Source organism: Ornithorhynchus anatinus, chromosome 4, assembly GCF_004115215.2.
Source record: "Ornithorhynchus anatinus isolate Pmale09 chromosome 4, mOrnAna1.pri.v4, whole genome shotgun sequence".
In the NCBI taxonomy this organism is placed as follows: Eukaryota; Metazoa; Chordata; class Mammalia; order Monotremata; family Ornithorhynchidae; genus Ornithorhynchus; species Ornithorhynchus anatinus.
The window spans coordinates 40,132,118-40,151,830 of NC_041731.1; the positions used below are offsets into that span (position 1 = coordinate 40,132,118).

Sequence of the window (19,713 nt, forward strand, 5' to 3'; positions counted from 1 at the left end):
CAACCTAGGGGGAGTAATATTTTAATATGAAATTGCCCAAGAATACTGTAAACCACCCAGGCTGTGCAAACATAAGGAAACAGCCTCCCAATGCGTAGGCAGCCCGACTACCCCATTCACCGGAGTAGTGGCCGGAGAGAAAAATTTAGGACAGCGGAAAACTGTTTGAATTTTTCATTTTTTAAAAAATATAGTTTAACTTTCTGTAAATTGATGGCTCACTTCTTTATCTCTGGCAGCCAGAGACCTATCACCTTGTCCTTGGATTTTTAGTCCCTGTGGTGCTGATATTTGGGGTTCAAGGCAGGAGGCTGTAGGGGGATGAGGGAAAGGGGAAAGAGGTGAGAGTGAAAGCAGTGTGGGCGGTGCAAAGTGTCCGAGCCTGGGAGGCAGGAGACCTGGGTTCTAATGCGGACTCTACCACTTCCCCGCTGTAGGACCTTGGACAAGTCGCTTAACTTTTCTGGGCCTCAGTTTCTATATCTCTAAACATGGGAATAAGTTACCCTTTCGTCCTCCTCTGACTGTGGACCCCGTGTGGACGGGGACCGTCTCTAATCTGACCGTTTTATACCCAGCTCAGCGCTTGTCAGTTAGTACTTGCTTAACGAATATGACAGTTATTAATATCGAGGGAACCGGGAGAATGTGTCAGATGAGAAACGTGTTGGGTGGGTGGGGTACGGAGAGGTAAATTCCACCCAGAGACAGACAGGGGCTCGGAAGGTCAGGGACATGGGACGGGGACTGTGTCCAACCTGATCGGCTTGCATCCACCCCAGCGCTTAGGACAGTACCTGGAACATAGTAAGCGTTTAACTAATCCCACGAGGTTATTATTATTATCATTAAGTAGTCCGAGGGAGGCGGGACGGGGAGACAAGGAGCCCGGGCCCGAAGGGAGGGGAAAGTCAGAAGGGGAGCGCCGGGGCCCGAAGTCTGATTAGTCCCGCAGGGTCGGGCCGGGGAAGGGGGGAGGGAAAGGGGGCAGGGGAGGAGGAGGAGGAGCCCCAGCTGCACCTTGTCCCCTTCTCTCCCCATCCCGCCCAGCCAGCACCCGCCTCTCTCCACCCCTCCTGCCCCCTCCCTCTCTTCCCTCCTCTTCCAATCCGCCTTCCTGTCCCTCCTGCCCCCTCCACCCTGCAACTCTCCCTCCCCTCCTATCCTCCTCCCTCCCCTCCTGCTCCCCCACCCCCTGCCTCCCCGCCCCTCCTGCCCCCTCCTCCCGGCAGCCCTCCAGCCCCTCCTCCTTGCAACCCTCCCTCTCCTCCTGCCCCCTCCTCCCTGCCCCCCTGGCCCCCCACCCCCTGCCTCCCCCCGAGCCCTCCCAGCCCCTCCCCCCCCCGCCCCTCCTCCTGCAGCCCTCCCAGCCCCTCCTCCTTGCTGCCCTCCTGCCTCCCCGCCCCTCCTGAGCCCTCCCCGGCCCTCCTCTCTGCCTCCCCGCCCTTCCTGCCCCTTCCCAGCCCCTCCTGCCTCCTCCTCCCTGCAGCCCTCCCTGGCCACCTCCTCCCCGCCCCCTGCCCCTGCCCCTGCCATAAGGGGAGGTCGGCGGGGAAGGCCGGGCCGGCCGCCCCTTCGTTGCCGCCCGAGCACCGGGCTAGTGAAGAGCGCTGCGGACCCCTCTGGCGGACCCCTCCGGCTGACCTCGCCCCCACCGCCCTAGCGACCCAAGGAGTAGGGGGCCGCCCTCCTCCTCCTCCTCCTCCTCCTCCTCCTCCTCCTCCGTCCCCCCGAGCTCCTCCGGGCCCCCGGGCCCCCGGGCCCCCGGCCCCCCGACCATGGAGGGCCTGTGGGGGTGGGCGCTGCTGCTGCTGGGGCTGCTGCTCGTGCTCATGGAGCTCAGCCCCACCGTCAAGTTCCAGGTGAAGATCGTCTTCTACTGCCTGCTCTGCCTGCTGGCCTCCGGAGCCGCCTCCCTCCTCTGCCTCCTCAAGCACCGCGGAAGGACCGTCAACAACATGAGGCAAGGACGGACGCCCGGACCGGCCGGGCAAGCCCCCATTCCCATCCCCCCATCCCTATCCCCCCATCCCCCCCATTCCCATCCCCCCATCCCCCCCATTCCCATCCCCCCATCCCCCCCATTCCCATCCCCCCCATTCCCATTCCCCCATCGACGCTTAGAACAGTGCTCAGCACATAGTAAACGCTTAAATATTATTACTAGTATTATTATTATGCCCCTTCCCTTTTCTTTCCTGGTTGCCCGAGCACCTTTCCACCCCGCTCTCGTCTTCCACTTCCCTAACTTTCTTCGCCTTTTTCCTCCTGTGGCCGGCCCCCTCCTCCCTCCGGCCTTCCCGCTGCGGGATCGGCCGCTCGCCCACCTGGACCCCCGGGGGTAGGGGGGAGAGGAGGAGGGCGCCCCGCCCACCCCCAGCCTGGAACCGGGACCCTCCCCCATCTCCGGACAGGACAGGGGACCCGGGACGGGACGGGACAGGGTATCGGGACCGCTCCGAGGCAACCTGCTGCCCTGCCAGGACCGGCAAGGCCCAGAAACCAGGGGACTTTTCCTTGGGGCTCATGTGCGTGTGACGGAGAAAACAACTGGCAACAGGAGCTGGAAATCATCATCATCATAGTATTCATTAAACGCTGTTCTAAGCGCCGGGGGTAGATACAAGATCATCAGGTTGCCCCTCGTGGGGCTCACGGTCTTCATCCCCATTTGACAGAGGAGGGAACTGAGGCCCAGAGAAGTGAAGTGACTTGCCCAAGGTCACTCAGCAGACAGGTGGCGGAGGCGGGAGTAGAACGCAGGTCCCCCGACTCCCAAGCCCGTGCTCTTGCCAATAGGCCACACTAAGAAGACAGCAGGGCCGCCTGTCACATGTTTTCTAAATCTGGACTAACAGCTAAGTGTGTGTGTGTGTGTGACTGTGTGTATATATGTGAGTGTGTGTGAGTGTCACCCGGGTGTTGCTAGCGTTAGGTAGAGCCGGTCCGTTTGGGGAAAGCCTCCTGATTAGACTGTAAGCCCGTCAAAGGGCAGGGACTGTCTCTATCGGTTACCGATTTGTACATTCCAAGCGCTTAGTACAGTGCTCTGCACATAGTAAGCGCTCAATAAATGCTATTGAATGAATGAATGAACTGACACTTTCAGTGAAGTTGAAACAGCTGCAGGGGACAGAAGAGAAGTAGCGATAAAGCTGATTCTTGTCGGTGCCCCTCCCTCCCCAGCAGCTCCAATCATTTTCCCATGGATCCTCTCCCACCTCGGGAAGAGAGCCTCATCCCCATGACTACCCTTTTAAGCTCCGATTGCTCCACAAACTCCCGTTCCGACTCCGGCATAGTGGGAAGCCGGGGAGGGATCAATCAGTGGTATTTATTGAGCGCTTACTGTGCACAGAGCACAGTGATAAACACTTGGGAGAGCCCAAAACAGTTGGTAGGTGTGTTCCCTAACCATAGTGAGTTGAACCAAGCTGAGCCATCATCTTGGAATTCCGATCTCGGCTCATTTTTAGGTTCAGGGGGTGATGGATGCGCCCGCCAAGGGACACTGGAGTAGTGAAAGTTTCTTTCAGTTTCTCCAAGAGACCTAAATTCAGCACTTGGGGGCCGTGCCACACTACTCTTCTTCTGAATGGTAATAATGCCCTCCAAGTGGGCTAAGTGTGAGAGCACCTGGATGTGTCAGGGCACTGGGGGGAGAGGGATGGATCCTCATTTGGGTGCTGGTGGACTAGAAGTTAGAATTAGAGGAACATAGCCCCAGAACTGCTGCCAGCTGAGGTCCTGTGGTCACAAGGGGAAATTCTGAGGCCAAGGGGAGTGTGCTTTACCGGAGCCTTTCTCTGCTGTCTTTTTGCTGGCTAGGAAAAGTTAAATCTGAAACAAACCAGAGAGGTCTTAGTGTTTCCTAAAGGGCACATTCTCCCCTGGGGCCTAACCCAATAAAATAAAATAAAAAAAAGTCAGTACAAAACCCACAAGCAAGGTGGCCCTAAGCCAAATGGTTAGGTGGGGCAGAGGAACCAGGAATTAGCTGGCGACTGTATAGGGGGGGAAGAAAACCCAACAAAAACACATTCTTTTTTGATGTTTCACAGGCTGATAAATTTCCAGTGTTTTGTGTTTTGAGTTGCCTAACAATCCTCTCTGCTGCTTAAGAAGTGCTGCTGAGGTTTTTACTGTCTCTGTCTTCAGGTTGGACCAGATGCTTCCATGTGGGAAGAGTTGAAAACCAAAAAGGCCACTGTTTGGGTGCCCACTCTCTTCCCTAGGATGAGTTTCTATTTTGGGCGTGGGCAGTGGGGTTTTTTTATGGTATTTGATACATGCTTACTATGTGCTAGGCTGTACTAAGTTCTGGGGTAGATACAAACAAATCAGTTTGGACCCAGCCCATATCCCATATTGGGCTCACAGTCTTAGTCCCCACTTTTACAGAGAAGGTTACTGAGGCAAGGAGAAGTGAAGTGACTTGCTCAGGGTCCCAGAGTGGACTAGTGGCAGAGCAGGAATTAGAATCCGTGACCTACTGACTCCCAGGCCCATGCTCTATCCACTGTGCCACAGGAGGGTAGTAAATGCAGCTGACTTTTTCTTTTTTTGGTGGGGTTGGGTGCAAAGGTCTAATTTCTACACTCCTCAGAATGAGCATCTGTTATAGCCAATAGATCTAGGCTGAGTTGGCATGAGAAGCAGTGTGGCTCACTGGAAAAGATTGAGGGCTTGGGAGTCAGAGGTCATGGTTTCTAATCCTGGCTCTGCCACTTGTCACCTGTGTGACCTTGGCCAAGTTACTTAACTTCTCTGGGCCTGAGTTACCTCATCTGTAAAATGGGGATGAAGACTGTGAGCCCCACGTGGGACAACCTGATCACCTTGTATCCCCCCAGCACTTAGAACAGTGCTTTGCACATAGTAAGCGCTTAACAAATGCCATCATTATTATTATTATTAGGTGAATAATATCCTGAGCTAGTGACTTTCACTTGTAATAGGTGTTGGGATATTTCTTGGGATATTGTATTTCTTCTGCTACAAAAGGACTTGCTCAATCATCTCTGATAAAAGACCCGTGGTCTTTCAGTGGAGGAGCAGGAAAGCACTTGTGAAAGTATCGTTATTTAGTTTGCTCTCAGTATGTCATAGAAGCACTTCCAGCTACCTTTCCTGCTAGGTAAATCTATCCCGAGGTCTGACCCCTGGAAAGGGATCAAGTGTGTTATTTGTATTGCCCATTTGTGCTTTATTAATTGGCCAGTAAAATCTGAAGATCGACCCCTGGGTTGGATCTGGCCTCATTTAGAGTTTCTTGTCCTCCTGAAGTGTTTAGAGGCAATTGTTTATCCTAAGAAATAGAAGGGACCATTGATTTGGCTTTTGCCCGAAAAGCTGCTTGTGGAGTGCTCTCTGTTAAGTGGCTTTCAAGAGGGGAGAGGAGAAGGGATAAGGAGAAATAGGAAGAAATTGTTGAAGGGGAGAACACCTGGTCTGAAACAATATAGGATAGAGCCCTCCTTGAAGCCAGACCGCCTCTTGGTTCTTGAGCTCACTTGCAGAAAGGTGGACCGGGCTTGAGTCAAGGTGGACTCATTTTTTTCTCTCTTTCTCCCTCAAGTGGTTTCCGTGTGCCTACAAACCTGGTCCTACCCACTGCGGAAGAAAGTTTGGTCCTAGATGTCTCCCCCTCTAGACTGTAAGCTTGTTGTGGGCAGGGAATGTGTCTGCTAACTGTTGTATTGTACTCTCCCAAGGGTTTAGTACAGTGCACTGCACAGAGTAAGTGCTCAGTAAATTCTACTGATAATAAACTCTGTATTTCTGGAAAGGACTTGTCTGACACCATTATCACAATCAAAACTCTGGACCAGAGAGCAGAAAGTAAAGAGATTTAGGGGTCCAACTGGTATATGGACACGGATGCCTTTGGAGTAATGTTCTCAGATTTTTTTTTTTCTTTTTTCTATTTGCCAAAACCTGCATTGTTGTCTGTCACTCCTGGACTTGAGGCCTCTACTTTAAAATATATATTATAAATCACTTATTTTTATTAATGTCTGTCACCCCCTCTAGACTGTAAGCACACTGGAGGCAGGGAACGTGCCTAACTCTTTTGTATTATACTCTGTACCATTGATCACTCAGCTGTATTTCCTAAAACAATGAGTTCTGCCTCCAGTTTAAGGCTTTCTAGCAAATGGGGAAGAGTCAGATATATTGGTGCTTGGTTTATGAGTGGAGCCTGAGCGATTCCTTGTGAAGCAGAGAACTTTCAGAGTCATTACTGATGTACTATATGTACAGAATAAAGAAGTGATAATAATAATAATTGTGGTGTTTAAGCACTTACTATGTGCAAGGCACTGTACTAAGCACCGGGGTGGGTACACAGTCCCTGCCTCACATTGGGCACACAGTCCTAATCCCCATTTTACAGATGAGGTAACTGAGACACAGAGAAATGAAATAACTTGCCCAAGGTCAGATAGCGGACAAGTGGCAGAGGCGGCATTAGAACCCAGGTCCTTCTGATTCCCAGGCCGGTGCTATATCCACTAGGCCACATTGCTTTCCAAGTGATGCATTTCCTGACCATAGGAGCTTACCCTCTTAGCTCCTGAAGGAAAGACAAACACCTTCAGCTAGAGTGGTCAAAATAAAAACACAAATATACAAGAGTACTAAGGTGGAGTGTAAATGAATTTGAGTATAAGTGTTTGAGTAGGAGGGTGGGGTGCTGCACATTGTGAAGTGTGTGTGTGTGTATATATATACATATCTATCTCTCTATATCTTTTTCCTCATGGAGGACTCATTCATGGCCAAAGTAGACATGAGGCTATGTGAAAAATAGCAGCAGCACCCTGATCCACCATGATTTATCTTTGCCACCTGCATTAACCAGCTACTTTCAGGATGCTAGCCAGGCCTGTCCACTTCATGAACAACCAAAGTGGTTCTTCGGTCCAAAAGTTTCACCCCGGGTGGCAGAGTGTCATCAGACAGAACTGGGACAGGAATCCAGTTCTCCTGATTCCCAGAACAGAGCTCCTCTCACTGGATCAAAAGCAGCACTAAAACTTTGGACTACATGCAGATGAAAGATTCAGGAACAAAAATTTAGACCTCTTCCCTGGTCCTCGAGATGCTCATAGTGTAAGTGAAAGAGGGTGAGAACTGGCAACAAACACACCACCATCTTGTTGAGTGCTTACCTTATGTAGAGCACTGTACTAAATGATGGGAAGAGGACAATAAAAAAGAATTGGTAGACACAAGGAAAGAAGACTTAGGATAATATAACCACCTTCTGTTTCCCACCTTTTGTTTCCCTGACTTCAACGGTGAGTTGATCTCTGTAAAGAAGATGCTTCCGGAATGGAAACTAATGTATTTACTCAGTCACTGCTCTTGTCTGTGAGTTGTGTACTTTGACTTAAGGGAAGTGTCGTCTTATATGAAAAGCAAACGGCTGATACCTTCAGGCTGCCCCAACCACCTTCTGGAAGGCAAGATGATTCAAGGTGGTGCTTTTTAAGTACTTTAGGCCACAGTGGAGGGTGGCATTTGATTCCCTCGCTCCCCACTTCTCAGATACTCACCTGTCAATGAGCTGGACTGACAGCCTACAAGAAGCTCTGGGACTTTCAGTAAGGGGTTAATGACTAATCCAGCTCTGCACTTCAAAAGTGTTGTTCCATTTAAACTGTGGCAGGTGACCTACATGAGCACTGGAGAAGCTTATAAATATTTAAGTGTCCGGACAGCAATTCCTGTTTGCTCACCTGCCCCCTTGGGCTTAGTTTAGCTGTTCTGCCTAGGGGATTGCTATCGGTTACTTACTGCTGGAGTGCTTCTGGCAGAGCATGCCTTTTTGTGAATTTTTTCAGAAATGTTTTAGTGGATTGGGTGGGGACACTGATCCCTCTCACATGACTAGGTCGAGAGTTTTCTCCAGCTTTCCATGTAGGAACTTCTGAGAAAGGATAATGAACACTGTTGAGAAACAGCGTGGCTTAGTGGACAGAACATGGGCCTGGGAGTCAGAAGTCAATCACCTCTATCGAGTTCATACTGTGTGTGGGCAGAGAGGACCTGGGTTCTATTCTCGGCTTTGCCACTTATCTGTTGTGTGACCTTGGGCGAGTCACTTAACTTCTCTGTGCCTTAGTAACCTCATCTATTGATTCTATGACCCCATGTGAGACATGGACTGTGTCCAACTTAATTAGCTCATATCTACCCCAACTCTTAGTATAGTGCCTGGCATGTAATAAGCACTTAACAAATACCACAAAAAACCCCACTTATGCTAAAATTTTCAAAACAAACAATACTGTGCATATTTCCGTGTCTTGGGTTCAGCATGTGAAAGGCCACCTGGATTATTCCCGGGAAATGTTCCTTGTTGGGCAAAGATCATAGATTGTGGGTACACTTGTTACTCTTTCAGAAATACAATCAGTGCTCCCACCTTGGCTGGAAAGTGTAGGTAAAGATGTAGTCACTGTATTTGAGTACTCACAGTGTGATGCACTGTACTAAGCACTTGGGAAAAGTACAGCAGGAGAGTGGGTCATGTTCCTGTCACAAGGAGGACCGGGGTTTGATTCCCCACTGGGGAGGCAGAGTTTTTCAGAGAAGCACTGTGGCCTAGTGGGAAGGGCCTGGGCTTGGAAGTCAGATGACTCTGAGTTCTAATCCTGACTCTACCACTTGTAAGCTGTGTGACCTTGGCTCATAGCAGAACAAAGAGAGGGCTGAGAGTGGGCTAAGGATGGGCCAAGGCATTTAAAGTCTCTCTGCCATCTTCCCAGTTGCCCCTCTTCCCACCCTCCTCCTGTCAGCCCCTGCATACCTCACACTGTCAGATTGTTGTGGGCAGGGAATGTCTGTTGTTGTGTTGTACTCTCCCAAGCACTTAATACAGTCATCTGCACACAGTAAGCACTTAAATATAACTGAATGAATATGGTTTAGGATGCTCCACATCAGAGAGGCAGAAATTTCTTCTTTTTCCAATTTTCTGATTTAGCACCTGCTTTATCAATGTTCTTCCTAGCCCAGCTGTCCTCGGTCCTGCAGATTTCCTGGACCTTCTCAGAAGGAGGGGTTTGAGGAGCTGTCGATGGCACAGCTCGTGGATGCCTGGACGGCAGCAGTTCAGACCCGGGAGGTGGCCTCGGGCGGGGGTTGACAGTGTGGGCCAAGGCCACTTCTTGGTGCAACCCAACCCCCCCAACCCCCTGGAAAGCCCCAGTCCTGGCAACTCAGTCCCCAAAGAAAATAATTCAAAGCAGACCTCTACTACCAGTGCTCCTTCCCAGACCGTCCCAGCTTCCTTCCGCTCCTGCGTTGGTCTCATGGGCTATGTTGGCCTTGGGCCCTAGGAGATAGCTGAGATGTTCTTGCTGAAAGTGAATTCTGAGAGGCAGATCTATTACCAGGCATGTGATGACACCCAGCCACCCCTGTGCCTTTCTTGCAGGGCCCCTCCCCATCTCCAGATCTTGGGTAGTTTGGTGCATGAGCTTGGCTGGATAGGATGAGGAGGGGAAAAGACAAACTTGCTAGGAACAATTTAATGCTGAATTTTGGCACACTCCTTCAGAGTAGCTGTTGTTTCTCGGTATTCTTTTATTTTTGGCAGAAAAATCATGAAATTGGTTGGGGAATGGGGAGGAACAAGACCTCTTCCCTGGTGACCCAGAAAGCACGCTTTGCTTGTAGGCTAATCAACCTCTGGACTCACCCACCTCTGGCCGACAGTGTTTATTGTACAGTGCTAGAGATAAAACCTGGCCTCTCTAGACTTGGCCTCCATTTAAAAAATTACTTGGTTAATTCAAACCTATAATACTTGTGGCCCCATATACTCAAATAATACTGGGACCAAGAAAAAATGCTTTGGCTGAAAATACCCAGGTAGTTTTGAACTCTAAAAAAAATTCACTTAGGCTTGTGGCCTTGTGGAAAGAGCACAGGGCTGGAAGTCAGAAGACCTGGGTTGTAATTCCAGCTCCAATTGCTTCTGTGATTTGTGACCTTGGGCAAGTCACAATTTTTCAGTGCCTCAGTTTCTCACCCGTAATATGGGAATTTGAATATCTTTCATTTAAAAGGTGAGCCCTGTGTGAGATAAGACTGTGAGCCCCACGTGGGACAACCTGATTACCTTGTATCTCACCAGTGCTTAGAACAGTGCTTGGCACATAGTAAGCGATTAACATATACCATTTTGATTACTGTATGGATTGTGTCCGACCTAATTATCTTGTATCTACTGCAGCACTTAGCTCAGTGTTTGATCCAAATAGGCACTTACAGTGATTGTTATTACCTTAGACTAATTTTTTGATGATGACCAAGCCTAAACTAAGCCCCTGGAGGCTTTCTGATTTAAATCATTTATCTCAATTGCTTAGAAAGATAGTTGCTCATCATGCCATTTCAGTGTCCATGGCCACATAAACACCACGCTGTTCTCAAACCTGGATTTGATTCCTTGGTATCAGGTTTCGGGTTGCCCTGAAATGTTGGGGTTAGTGACGTCAAGCCCCCTGCCTGGGTAGATAAAGCCTGAAGTTGCAATCAGGACAAGGTTCATGTCCTGTATGATTAGCCTGGCGGTCAGGGTGGCCTTTGGCGAGGGAACAAACTCAACCTTGGATCACGGGCCTGAATGTTGGCTTTGCTAGCCGTTCAGTCAATGACAAAATGAAAACCAGGACGGGGGAGACTAAGTCAGGGACCTGGCTTTATTTTTGAATGCTTGGTGTGGGATTAATAGCGAACACCTAGTCTCAACTCTGCCACCTCTTTAATTTTTATTTTTTCCATTTCCTCACATGAGATTTAAAAGAACAGGCCATGTTTTGAAGGCAAAGTATTCAGCCAGTCATGGCCTGCTGCAGTGCTGAGAGGCTCAGTGTGTTCCAGCGTGGTTGAGAAAGGTATTGCCCATAATTAAGACAGAGAGAGACGTGGCTCTAACCTCACGTTCAAAACAGACGAAGGGGATTTTTTTTTTTTAACTCCCCAAATGCAAAGAACTTGTTCGCACACATCCAGTTGGTTCTAAAAAAAGAACTGTGGTACTAAAAAGTTCTTACTTGCGCAAAGCATTAGATGAACCACTAGGGTAGATGCAAGATGATCAGGTCAGACATGGTTCCTGTTCCAAATAGTGAACAGAGTCTAGTGAGGAAGAATAGGTATTGAAGTGCCATTTTACAGATGAGGAAATTTAAGCACAGAAGTTGTGACTTGACCAAGATCACACAGCAGGCAGGTATGGGAGCCAGGTACTCTCCTTCTACAACCCAGGCGGTACATTTTGCTCTTCTAATGCTAACCTTCTCAATGTGCCTCAATCTCCCCTATCTCACTTTCCACCCCAGCCCACATCCTGGAACGCCCTGCATCCTCAAATCCAACAGACACTCTCCCCCTCTTTGAAGCCTAATTGAGGGTTCATCTCCTCTAAGAGGCCTTCCCAGATTAAGTCCCTCCATTCCTCTTCTCCCACACCCTGATTTGCTCCCTTTGTTCTTCCCCCCTCCCAACCCCCAGTACTTATGTACATATCTATATTTATTTGTACTGATGTCTGTTTCCCCACCCCTAGGTCTCTGTTAATTTTGTATTGAATCTCGCAAACGCTTAGTACAGTGCTCTACGCAGAGTAAACACTCAATAAATACCGTTGAATGAATGTATGAATCCAGCCCTCTTGATCCCCAGGCCTGTACTCTTTCCACTAGGCCATGCACCTTCTCTGTCTTTTATGCCTCTGGGTTTTGATCTGCCCATCTCTGGCAGTCAGATATCAACAGAGGGAATTAGGGGCCACCTGGCCCAGTACAGTGACCCAAGATCAGTAAGTATGTTCTGTGGTGGATGTGGGGAGAGAGGTTCATGAACCTGTCAAGAACCCTGTCATTCATTCAATCGTATTTATTGAGCGCTTACTGTGTGCAGAACACTGTACTAAGCGTTTGGAATGTACAATTTGGCAACAGACAGAGATAATCCCTGCCCAACGGTGGGTTCACAGTTTAAAAGGGGGAGACAGACAGCAAACTGCTGCTCTCCCGAGCTGCTGTCATTCCAATCATGGAGGAAGCTCTGGAGTGTCACTACTCCCTCCTCCCGCATTCCCTGTGTGTGTGAGCACACACCACGTGTGCACACACATACGTAGTGTGATGGAGGTGACCACTGGGGCCAACAGGGCACTCTCTGCTCAGATGAGCAACAGAAGCTGACTCTTCCCCATCCCCACAGGGGAAGAGATGATTGGCCCCCAGGGCCAGGCCATCCCAGCCCAAACCTCTGACTCATGACCGCCCTGGGCCTCCCACTCTTTACTGCCTTGTGGGGAGAGGACAGCCTGCCTTCCTGAGGCTTTGAATCTCCAGGGTCCTGTCAGTCTCCTGTCCCAGCCCTGATGCCTAGCTCTTGGCACCTAGACTGACTTGAAAAGACCCTGCCAAAATCATGTCCCTCCCCTTCTTGTTCTTTCTGTGCAGAGAGGGATGGGAGTTAGGGCCCAGAGAAGGGCATGTCCAACTCCTGGCACTGTTTTAAATTGGCCTGGGGTTTGGGGTCTGTCAGAGGCCGGGGGGGGGGGGAGGTCACAGGCCACCCTGGACGATCTTAAAAGCCACATGTGGCCTGAGGGTCTGGGATGGGACTACGCTGGCTGTGACATTAATTCGATCAACTCTGAACTGCAGCCCAAATACCCTTCCTCTACTGCTTTGGGAGCCTGGGGAATATTTTTGCCTCAGAGTGATCCAGGCCCTGTCTATTGCAGAAACACCAAGCTTCACCCCACTCTCTGGGGTTTTGTGTCTCCCAAATGGAAGCCTCTACTCCCTGACTTGGGCAGGGATGGTATCAGGTCCTGAATAATATGATTGGGTAATCTCAAAGTAATGTAATAATAATAAGTGATACTTATTGAGCAATTACTTTGTCCCAAGCTCATAGGTCCTACATGGGGGTCACATTCTGAGTAGGAAGGAGAAATCTCATTCGATCTTCCCCTCAGCTTCCCAGGTTCAGGGTGGCCTCATGTGCAATCTTGTGAAAACTTCTGAGGTTTTGGTGCTGGTCTGTGTGCCTCTTTTAAAAAAAAAAAACAAAAAAACAAAAAAAGTTTGGTGAAAGGATTCAACTTGGTGTTAGAGCTTCACATAGCTCATGCTGGCAGTATGAGACCTTTCCTTAAAATAAGGTTTTCAAGGCCCACACATTCACTGTTTAGCAATTGAAAATCCAATGACCTGTCTGCTGAGCAGACAGCAGCAGCTGTCAGCAGCAGCTTCTTCTGACGACTGGGTTTTTGGATGCAGAGGTTCAAATTGGGGAATAAGATGATTGCTCTGGGGCAAGAAATAATGCAGGGAGTGTGTTCTCTCTTTCTTTTTCTTGCTTTTTTTTTTTTTTAAAGTGCCTGTTAGGAGACAGATGGAACCCACTCAATTTTAGGGCTCTTTCAAAGTCTCTCTGTGCCTAGAGTGAAGGTTATTAAACTTCTGCAGGCTCAAGGGAGGTAGAATTAGAACAACAATAAACTTAGTCTTGCATTCTGCTGTTTGGACTCTCTGAAGTTCATTTATCTTTAGGTATATTGATTTTTTTTCCTTAAAGGTCTAGAAATGTTTCTGCAGTCATCATGCCCATCTGTTCTCTACCTAAACTACCTTCTCTTGTTACTCTCAACACTGCTCTCGCCACTGAACTCTACTTCCTCTCTCCCCTGCCCTATACCGATCTCATACTCCTAATCTGCAGCCCTGAATCACCTCCACAGTCTGTCTCCTCTGCTCTTGTGCAAGAGCTGCCTAGTACTGCTGGCAGAAATCCAGACAGACATCAGGCTGACCTCATCCATCTCATTCATCTTCACCTGCCTTAATTCCACCCTCTCCTCTGCCTGGCAACATTATTATTGATGCCCATCTTTATTGATTCCCATGCAAGCTGCTTCAGATGTTTAACATCCCCTCAAGGCCTCCATTCCCTCTGCCCTCCCGCCCCATCTCTTGCCTCTAATTACCTGGCTACACATTTTATTGGTAAAATTGAAAACATCAGGTCTGAGTTCCCTAAAATCTACCCTGCTCTTCTTCGGTCCCTCTCTCTTCCTGCCCCTTCTTTGACTCTCCCAGCAGTATCTCAAGAGGAGATTGTCCACCTCCCCTCAAAATCTACTCTCTCCACCTGTGCTTCTGGCCTCAGCCCTTCAAACATTGTCAAAATACTTGCCCTCTCCCGAGTGCCATCTTCAACCATTCACTTTCCAATGGTTTGTTCTCCACTGCTTTCAACTAGGCTACTTTATCTCTTATTGTAAAAACCCCTCCCTTGACCCCACGGCTCCCTCCAATTATCACCCCATCTCCCTCCCTCCTACTATTCCTCTCACATATGACAGATTACCTCCTACTATTCCTCTCCAGGTTGTCTATGCCTGCTGCCTTCACTTTCTCACCTTTACCCTTTCCAGTCTAGCTTCCACCCCCTGCACTCCATGAAAACTGCCCTCTCTAAAGTCACCAGTGACAACCTCCTTGTCATATCCAACAGCCTCTACTCCCTCTTAAACCTCCTTGACCTCTCAGCTGCCTTCAACACTGGTCCCACCCCCTTCTCCTTAAAACTTTATTTAACCTTGGCTTCACTGGCACTGTCCTCCTGGTTCTCCTTCTGTCTCTTTGACTTCTCCTTCTCAGTCTCCTCCACTGCCACCTACCCTCTAACCATGAGGCTTCCTCAAGACTCAGTTTGGGTCCCCTTTTACCCTCCATCTACATCCAGTCCCTTAGAGAGCTTATTCACTTCTATTGCTTCACCGACTAATGCTACATGATGATTCCCTATTCTCCTCTCCAAACCTGACGTCTTTTTCTGGAGTCTCACATTTCCTCCTACCTTCAGGGTATCCTACTTTGATGTCCTGCTGACACCACAAATTTAACATGTCCGAAACAGAACTACTCATCTTCTTGCACAAGCCCATAATGTTGGCATTATCCTCCATTCATCTCTCTCATCCAACCCAACTGTTCAGTCTGTCACAAAATCCTGTTGGTTCCACCTTCACAACATCATTAAAACCTGCCCTTTCCTCTCCATCCAAACTGCTATGTTGATACAAGCGCTTATTGTATCCTACCTTGACTACTGCATCTGCCTTCTTGCTGACCTCCCTGCCTCCTGTCTCTCCCCACTCCAGTCTTTAGTCTGCAGCCAGGTCATTTTTCTAAAACAAACAGCATTCAGCTCACATCTCCCCACTCCTCAAAACCCTTCAATGGTTGCCCATATACCTCGGCATCAAACAGAGACTCCTCACCATTGACTTTAAAGCACCCTCCTATCTTAGATGGTTTTTCTACTACAATTCAGTTCTCATGCTTCACTCCCGCTGTGCCAACCTACTCACTTTACCTTGAGCTCATCTTTCACCACCCATATCCTCCCTCTCTTCTTGAATTCCCTGCCACTTCACATATGACAGATTACCACTCTCCCCTCCTTCAAAGCATTATTAAAATCACATCTCCAAGAGGCCTTCTGCAAATAAGCCCTCGTTTAACAATTGTGGTATTTGTTAAGCACTTACTATGTGCCAGGTGCTGTACTAAGCGCTGGGGTGGATACAAGCAAATTGGACTGAACATAGTCCCTGTCCCACGTGGGTCTCCCATTCTCATTTCTCCTAAGTCACTGTCTCTTCTGCATCACCTATGCATTTGGACCAACATCATTGACCAATCAGCCTGTCAATCCAACTCAAGGAAGCAGCATGGCCTACAGTCACTTTCCCCCCCCCCCCCCCTTCAAAGCCCTACTGAAGCCTCACCTCCTCCAAGAAATCTTCCCCCTTTTCCTTAGCTCCCTCTCCCCTCTGTGTTGCCTCAACTTGCTCCCTTTGCTCTACCTCCCTCCCCCTCACAGCATTTGCACATATATGTACATATCTATAATTCTATTTATAGTCATGTCTTTTTGCTTGTTTTGATGTGTGTATATATATACATCAAATTCTATTTATATTGATGCCTGTTTACTTGTTTTGATGACTGTCTCCCCGCTTCTAGAATGTAAGCCTGGTGAGGGCAAGGATTGTCTCTCTTCACTGCTGAATTGTAGTTTCCAAACGCTTAGTACAGTGCTCAGCACATAGTAAGTGCTCAATAAATACGATTGAATGAATGAATAGGGGAAAGAGCATGGACCTGAGAGTCAGAGAAGCTGGTTTAAACCTAGCTCTACCACTTTGCTGAGTGATCTTGAACAAGTCACTTTACTTCTCTATGCCTAAATTACCTCATCTGAAAATGGGGATTGAGACAATGAGCCCATGTGGGACATAGACTGTGTCCAGTCAGATAAGTTTGTATCTACCCCAGAACTTAGTACAGTGCCTGGCACATAGTAAATGCTTTACAAATGCTGTTGGAAAAGCAACAAGAGAAAAAACTTATCAAGCTTTTTCTTCATCCTGGAATGAGATTGGAACTGAAAGAATCAATCAGTGGTATTTGTTGAGTGCTTACTGTTTGCAGAACACTGTACTAAGTGTACAGAGTTGGTAGACATGTTGCCTGCTCAACAGACACTTAGTCTAGAAAGGAAGACAAACATTAAGATAAATTATGGATATGTTCATAAGTGTTGAGGGTGGGGTGAATATCAAGTAGTAATAATAATTATTATGGTATTTAAGTGCTTATTATGTGCCAGTCACTATTCTAAGAGCAGGGGGAGATAAAAGATAATTGGGTTGGACATAGTCCCTGTCCCACATAGGGCTCACATTCTTAATCCCCATTTTACAAAGGAGGTGACTGAGGCTCAGAGAAGTCAAGTGTTTTGTCCAAGGTCACATAGAAGACAAGTGGTGGAGTCGGCATTAGAATCCAGGTCCTCTGACTCTCAGGCCCATGTTTTTTGCACTAGGCCACACTGCTGTTTTGAGTTGGATTAACAGCCTGGTTGGTCAATGATGTTTGGTGCTATTCTTCTTCCTGACATGAACATTATTCTTGTATCTGTTCCAGAATGGAGCAGGAGATGGTGGGAGGGAATTCAACTGTGATAGGGAGCAATTGTTCAGTTTTCCCTTAAGGATAGAATAATAAACCCATTCTAAGCCCAAATTGCTTATCTGAATCTTTAATCAGCTTCTTTAAGAACTCATTAGGGAAGGGAGGAGGCCTCAACCTCACAGGGATTTCAGTCTAGAATCTAGACTTCTTTCCCTTTGTTTTGAAAATTATCATAATAGTGGTATTTGTTTATTGCTTACTGTGTGTTAAGCACTGGAGTAAGCCAAGTCCCTGTGCTAAACCAAGTGATCTAGAATTGAATTGGAATTCTCTTAGGGCTGGTTGAACCCCTAGGGCTTGGCAGAATGTCTTGAATTCAATCAGTCCATCAGGGTTATTTACTGAATACTTATTGAGGGCAGAACACTGGACTTGGGAGAAAAAAAATCTGGAGGGCAGGGATTGGGTCTTCCAACTATAATCTTAGAATCTAGAGGAATTGACCAAATACGTATTGCCAAGTGGTGTTCTCTCTCCCACGCCATCACCTTCTCCTACCTGAGTGGCTCAGATTAGAAGCTTCCAAATAAAGATTATACTGACCTCCTTACCACATTAGGTGTCTCGATTTGAGATTTATTTTTTTTCTTCAGCCCTTAAATTTCCACCACACTGCTATTTTCAGAGCAGACCACTAGCTTTCTAATAACCTTTAAGGTAAGAGGACTATCCAGATCAACAACAGAAATGAACAGGAATGAATCTCTTTCTGCCTGGTTTCATCCCAGATATGTGAAATCCTCCTGATTGCTCCAAGCTGTTATGTTCCTTCCAATTCCCTGCTATTCATTCATTCAATCAATCATATTTATTGAGTACTTATGTGCGCAGAGCACAGTACTAAGCATTTGGGAGAGTATAATATAATAATAATGGTATTTAAGAGCTTATTATGTGCCAAGCACAATAAACAGATACATTCTCTGCCCACAGTGACCTCTCAGTCTAAAGGGAGGGAAACAGATATGAATACAAATAAATAAAATTACAGATATGTACATATGTGCTGTGGGGCTGAGAGAGGGGAAGAGCAAAGGGAACAAGTCAGGATGACACAGAAAGGAGTGGGAGATGAGGAAAGGTGCTACAGTTGCTATCTCCAGCAACAGTCAAATCAAATACAAATTTCAGTTTCTTTCCTCTGATACAATAGAGATGTGTCTTCTGGGAGGGGAAGTGGAATCAGAGGTCCCAGCTCACTGTAGGAGCAGGGAGAAAATCTGCCTTGGACAACACTATCTGGACCTTGGAGCAGTTAACACACTGCACCCACTCTGACCAACATTCCGATCTGATAATGGGAAAACACTCAACCGTCTCATTGCGTTTAGAGTCCGGAACCAGAGAGGAAACCAGAGAGGTTGGCTTTCTTTTCTTTCCTTCCCTGGCCCTGGAGTTACTGCAGACTCTTGGAGGTGAAGCTAGTCCACCATCGCCATCAGAGGAGTCGTCACTCTGTGGTGGCCTGACTTCATCTGAAGGGTCAAATGCTATTCAGTCACTTCCTTGTTACCACAGCTACCAAAAACTAAGGGCTCTCCACTCTATTGGAAGGACTGGGGGGTGACTGTGTGGAATTATTTCCACTTTCTGATGCTTGTCCCTTTTTTTTTTAATGGTATTTGTTTAGTGCTTACTATGTGTCAAGTTCCATTCTAAGCCCTGGGATAGATTCAAGTTAATCAGGTCAGACACAAGTCCCTGCATGAGGCTCTCAATCTTAAGTAGGAGAGGGGACAGGTATCAAATCACCATTTTATATTTGAGGAGACTGAAGTACAGAGAAGTGAATTGACTTGCCCAAGATCACACTACAAGCCTAGTGGAAGAACTGGGATTAGAACCCAGATCTTCTGACTTCCAAGACCGAATTTTTTCCACTAGGCCACGCTGCTTCCCCTTTTTCCTTTCCTGCTTTGTCCTGGAATCTGTCCTCTACTTGTCCTGCTTGGCTGCCCAAACCTAAGAAGAGAATCCTATTTGTGTTTGGCCACCTGTGAAAGGGCTGTCCGAGCTGAACAGGAGAACTAAATCCATGCATTCTCTTATCTCACATAGTATCATCAAGAGGTTTGTCCAGACCTTCAAGTATATCTATGGCCTGAAGTTTGAGCTGAAAGGCTTGGAGAAATTTGAGACAGAAGGACCCTGTGTCATCATCTCCAACCACCAGAGCATTCTGGACATGATGGGTAAGTGGGTGAGCACCCTGTGTAGCCAAGCGAGGGCAGGAGGAAGGGGGGAACTGAGGCTGTCAGCAAGATGCTCCTAAACTGACTTGCAGTGTAGGTGGTCCACTCCTGATCTCTACAGCTGCTGACTCTCCTTCAAGGACTGAGCAGTCCCTTCTAGTGAACCTTGCTGAAACCATCTAGTACTGCACATGATTTCAAGAGCATGAACTGACTCATAGTTGGGGGATGGGGAAAAAAACTGGTTTGCCGAGGGGAAACTGAAAAGAGCAGATGTGCATGCTTAAGAAAGAAGATTAACACTGTGCCATCATTGGGTCACAGAACTAGTCTGTCCGCGATAAGGGCAATCTCTCCTTGACACACAAATAATCTTATGGTTAGCGATGTACCTGCTAACATCCTAACTCTGCCCTTTAAATCCCTAATTTTCCCTC

The 19,713-nt window shown here is 47.8% G+C and overlaps 1 protein-coding gene across 1 annotated transcript in view; it reads left to right on the forward strand.

Moving 5' to 3' along the window:
• The first annotated feature begins 1,739 nt into the window (after positions 1–1,739).
• The window catches only part of AGPAT2 (1-acylglycerol-3-phosphate O-acyltransferase 2), a 30,603-nt gene continuing 12,629 nt past the window's right edge, over positions 1,740–19,713 (forward strand). Inside the window, exons 1-2 of the mRNA XM_029063311.2 lie at positions 1,740–1,963; positions 19,143–19,276. Of these exons, the coding sequence (XP_028919144.1) occupies positions 1,779–1,963; positions 19,143–19,276 (319 nt within the window). The 5' untranslated portion in view covers positions 1,740–1,778. The remainder of the gene's footprint in view (positions 1,964–19,142; positions 19,277–19,713) is intronic.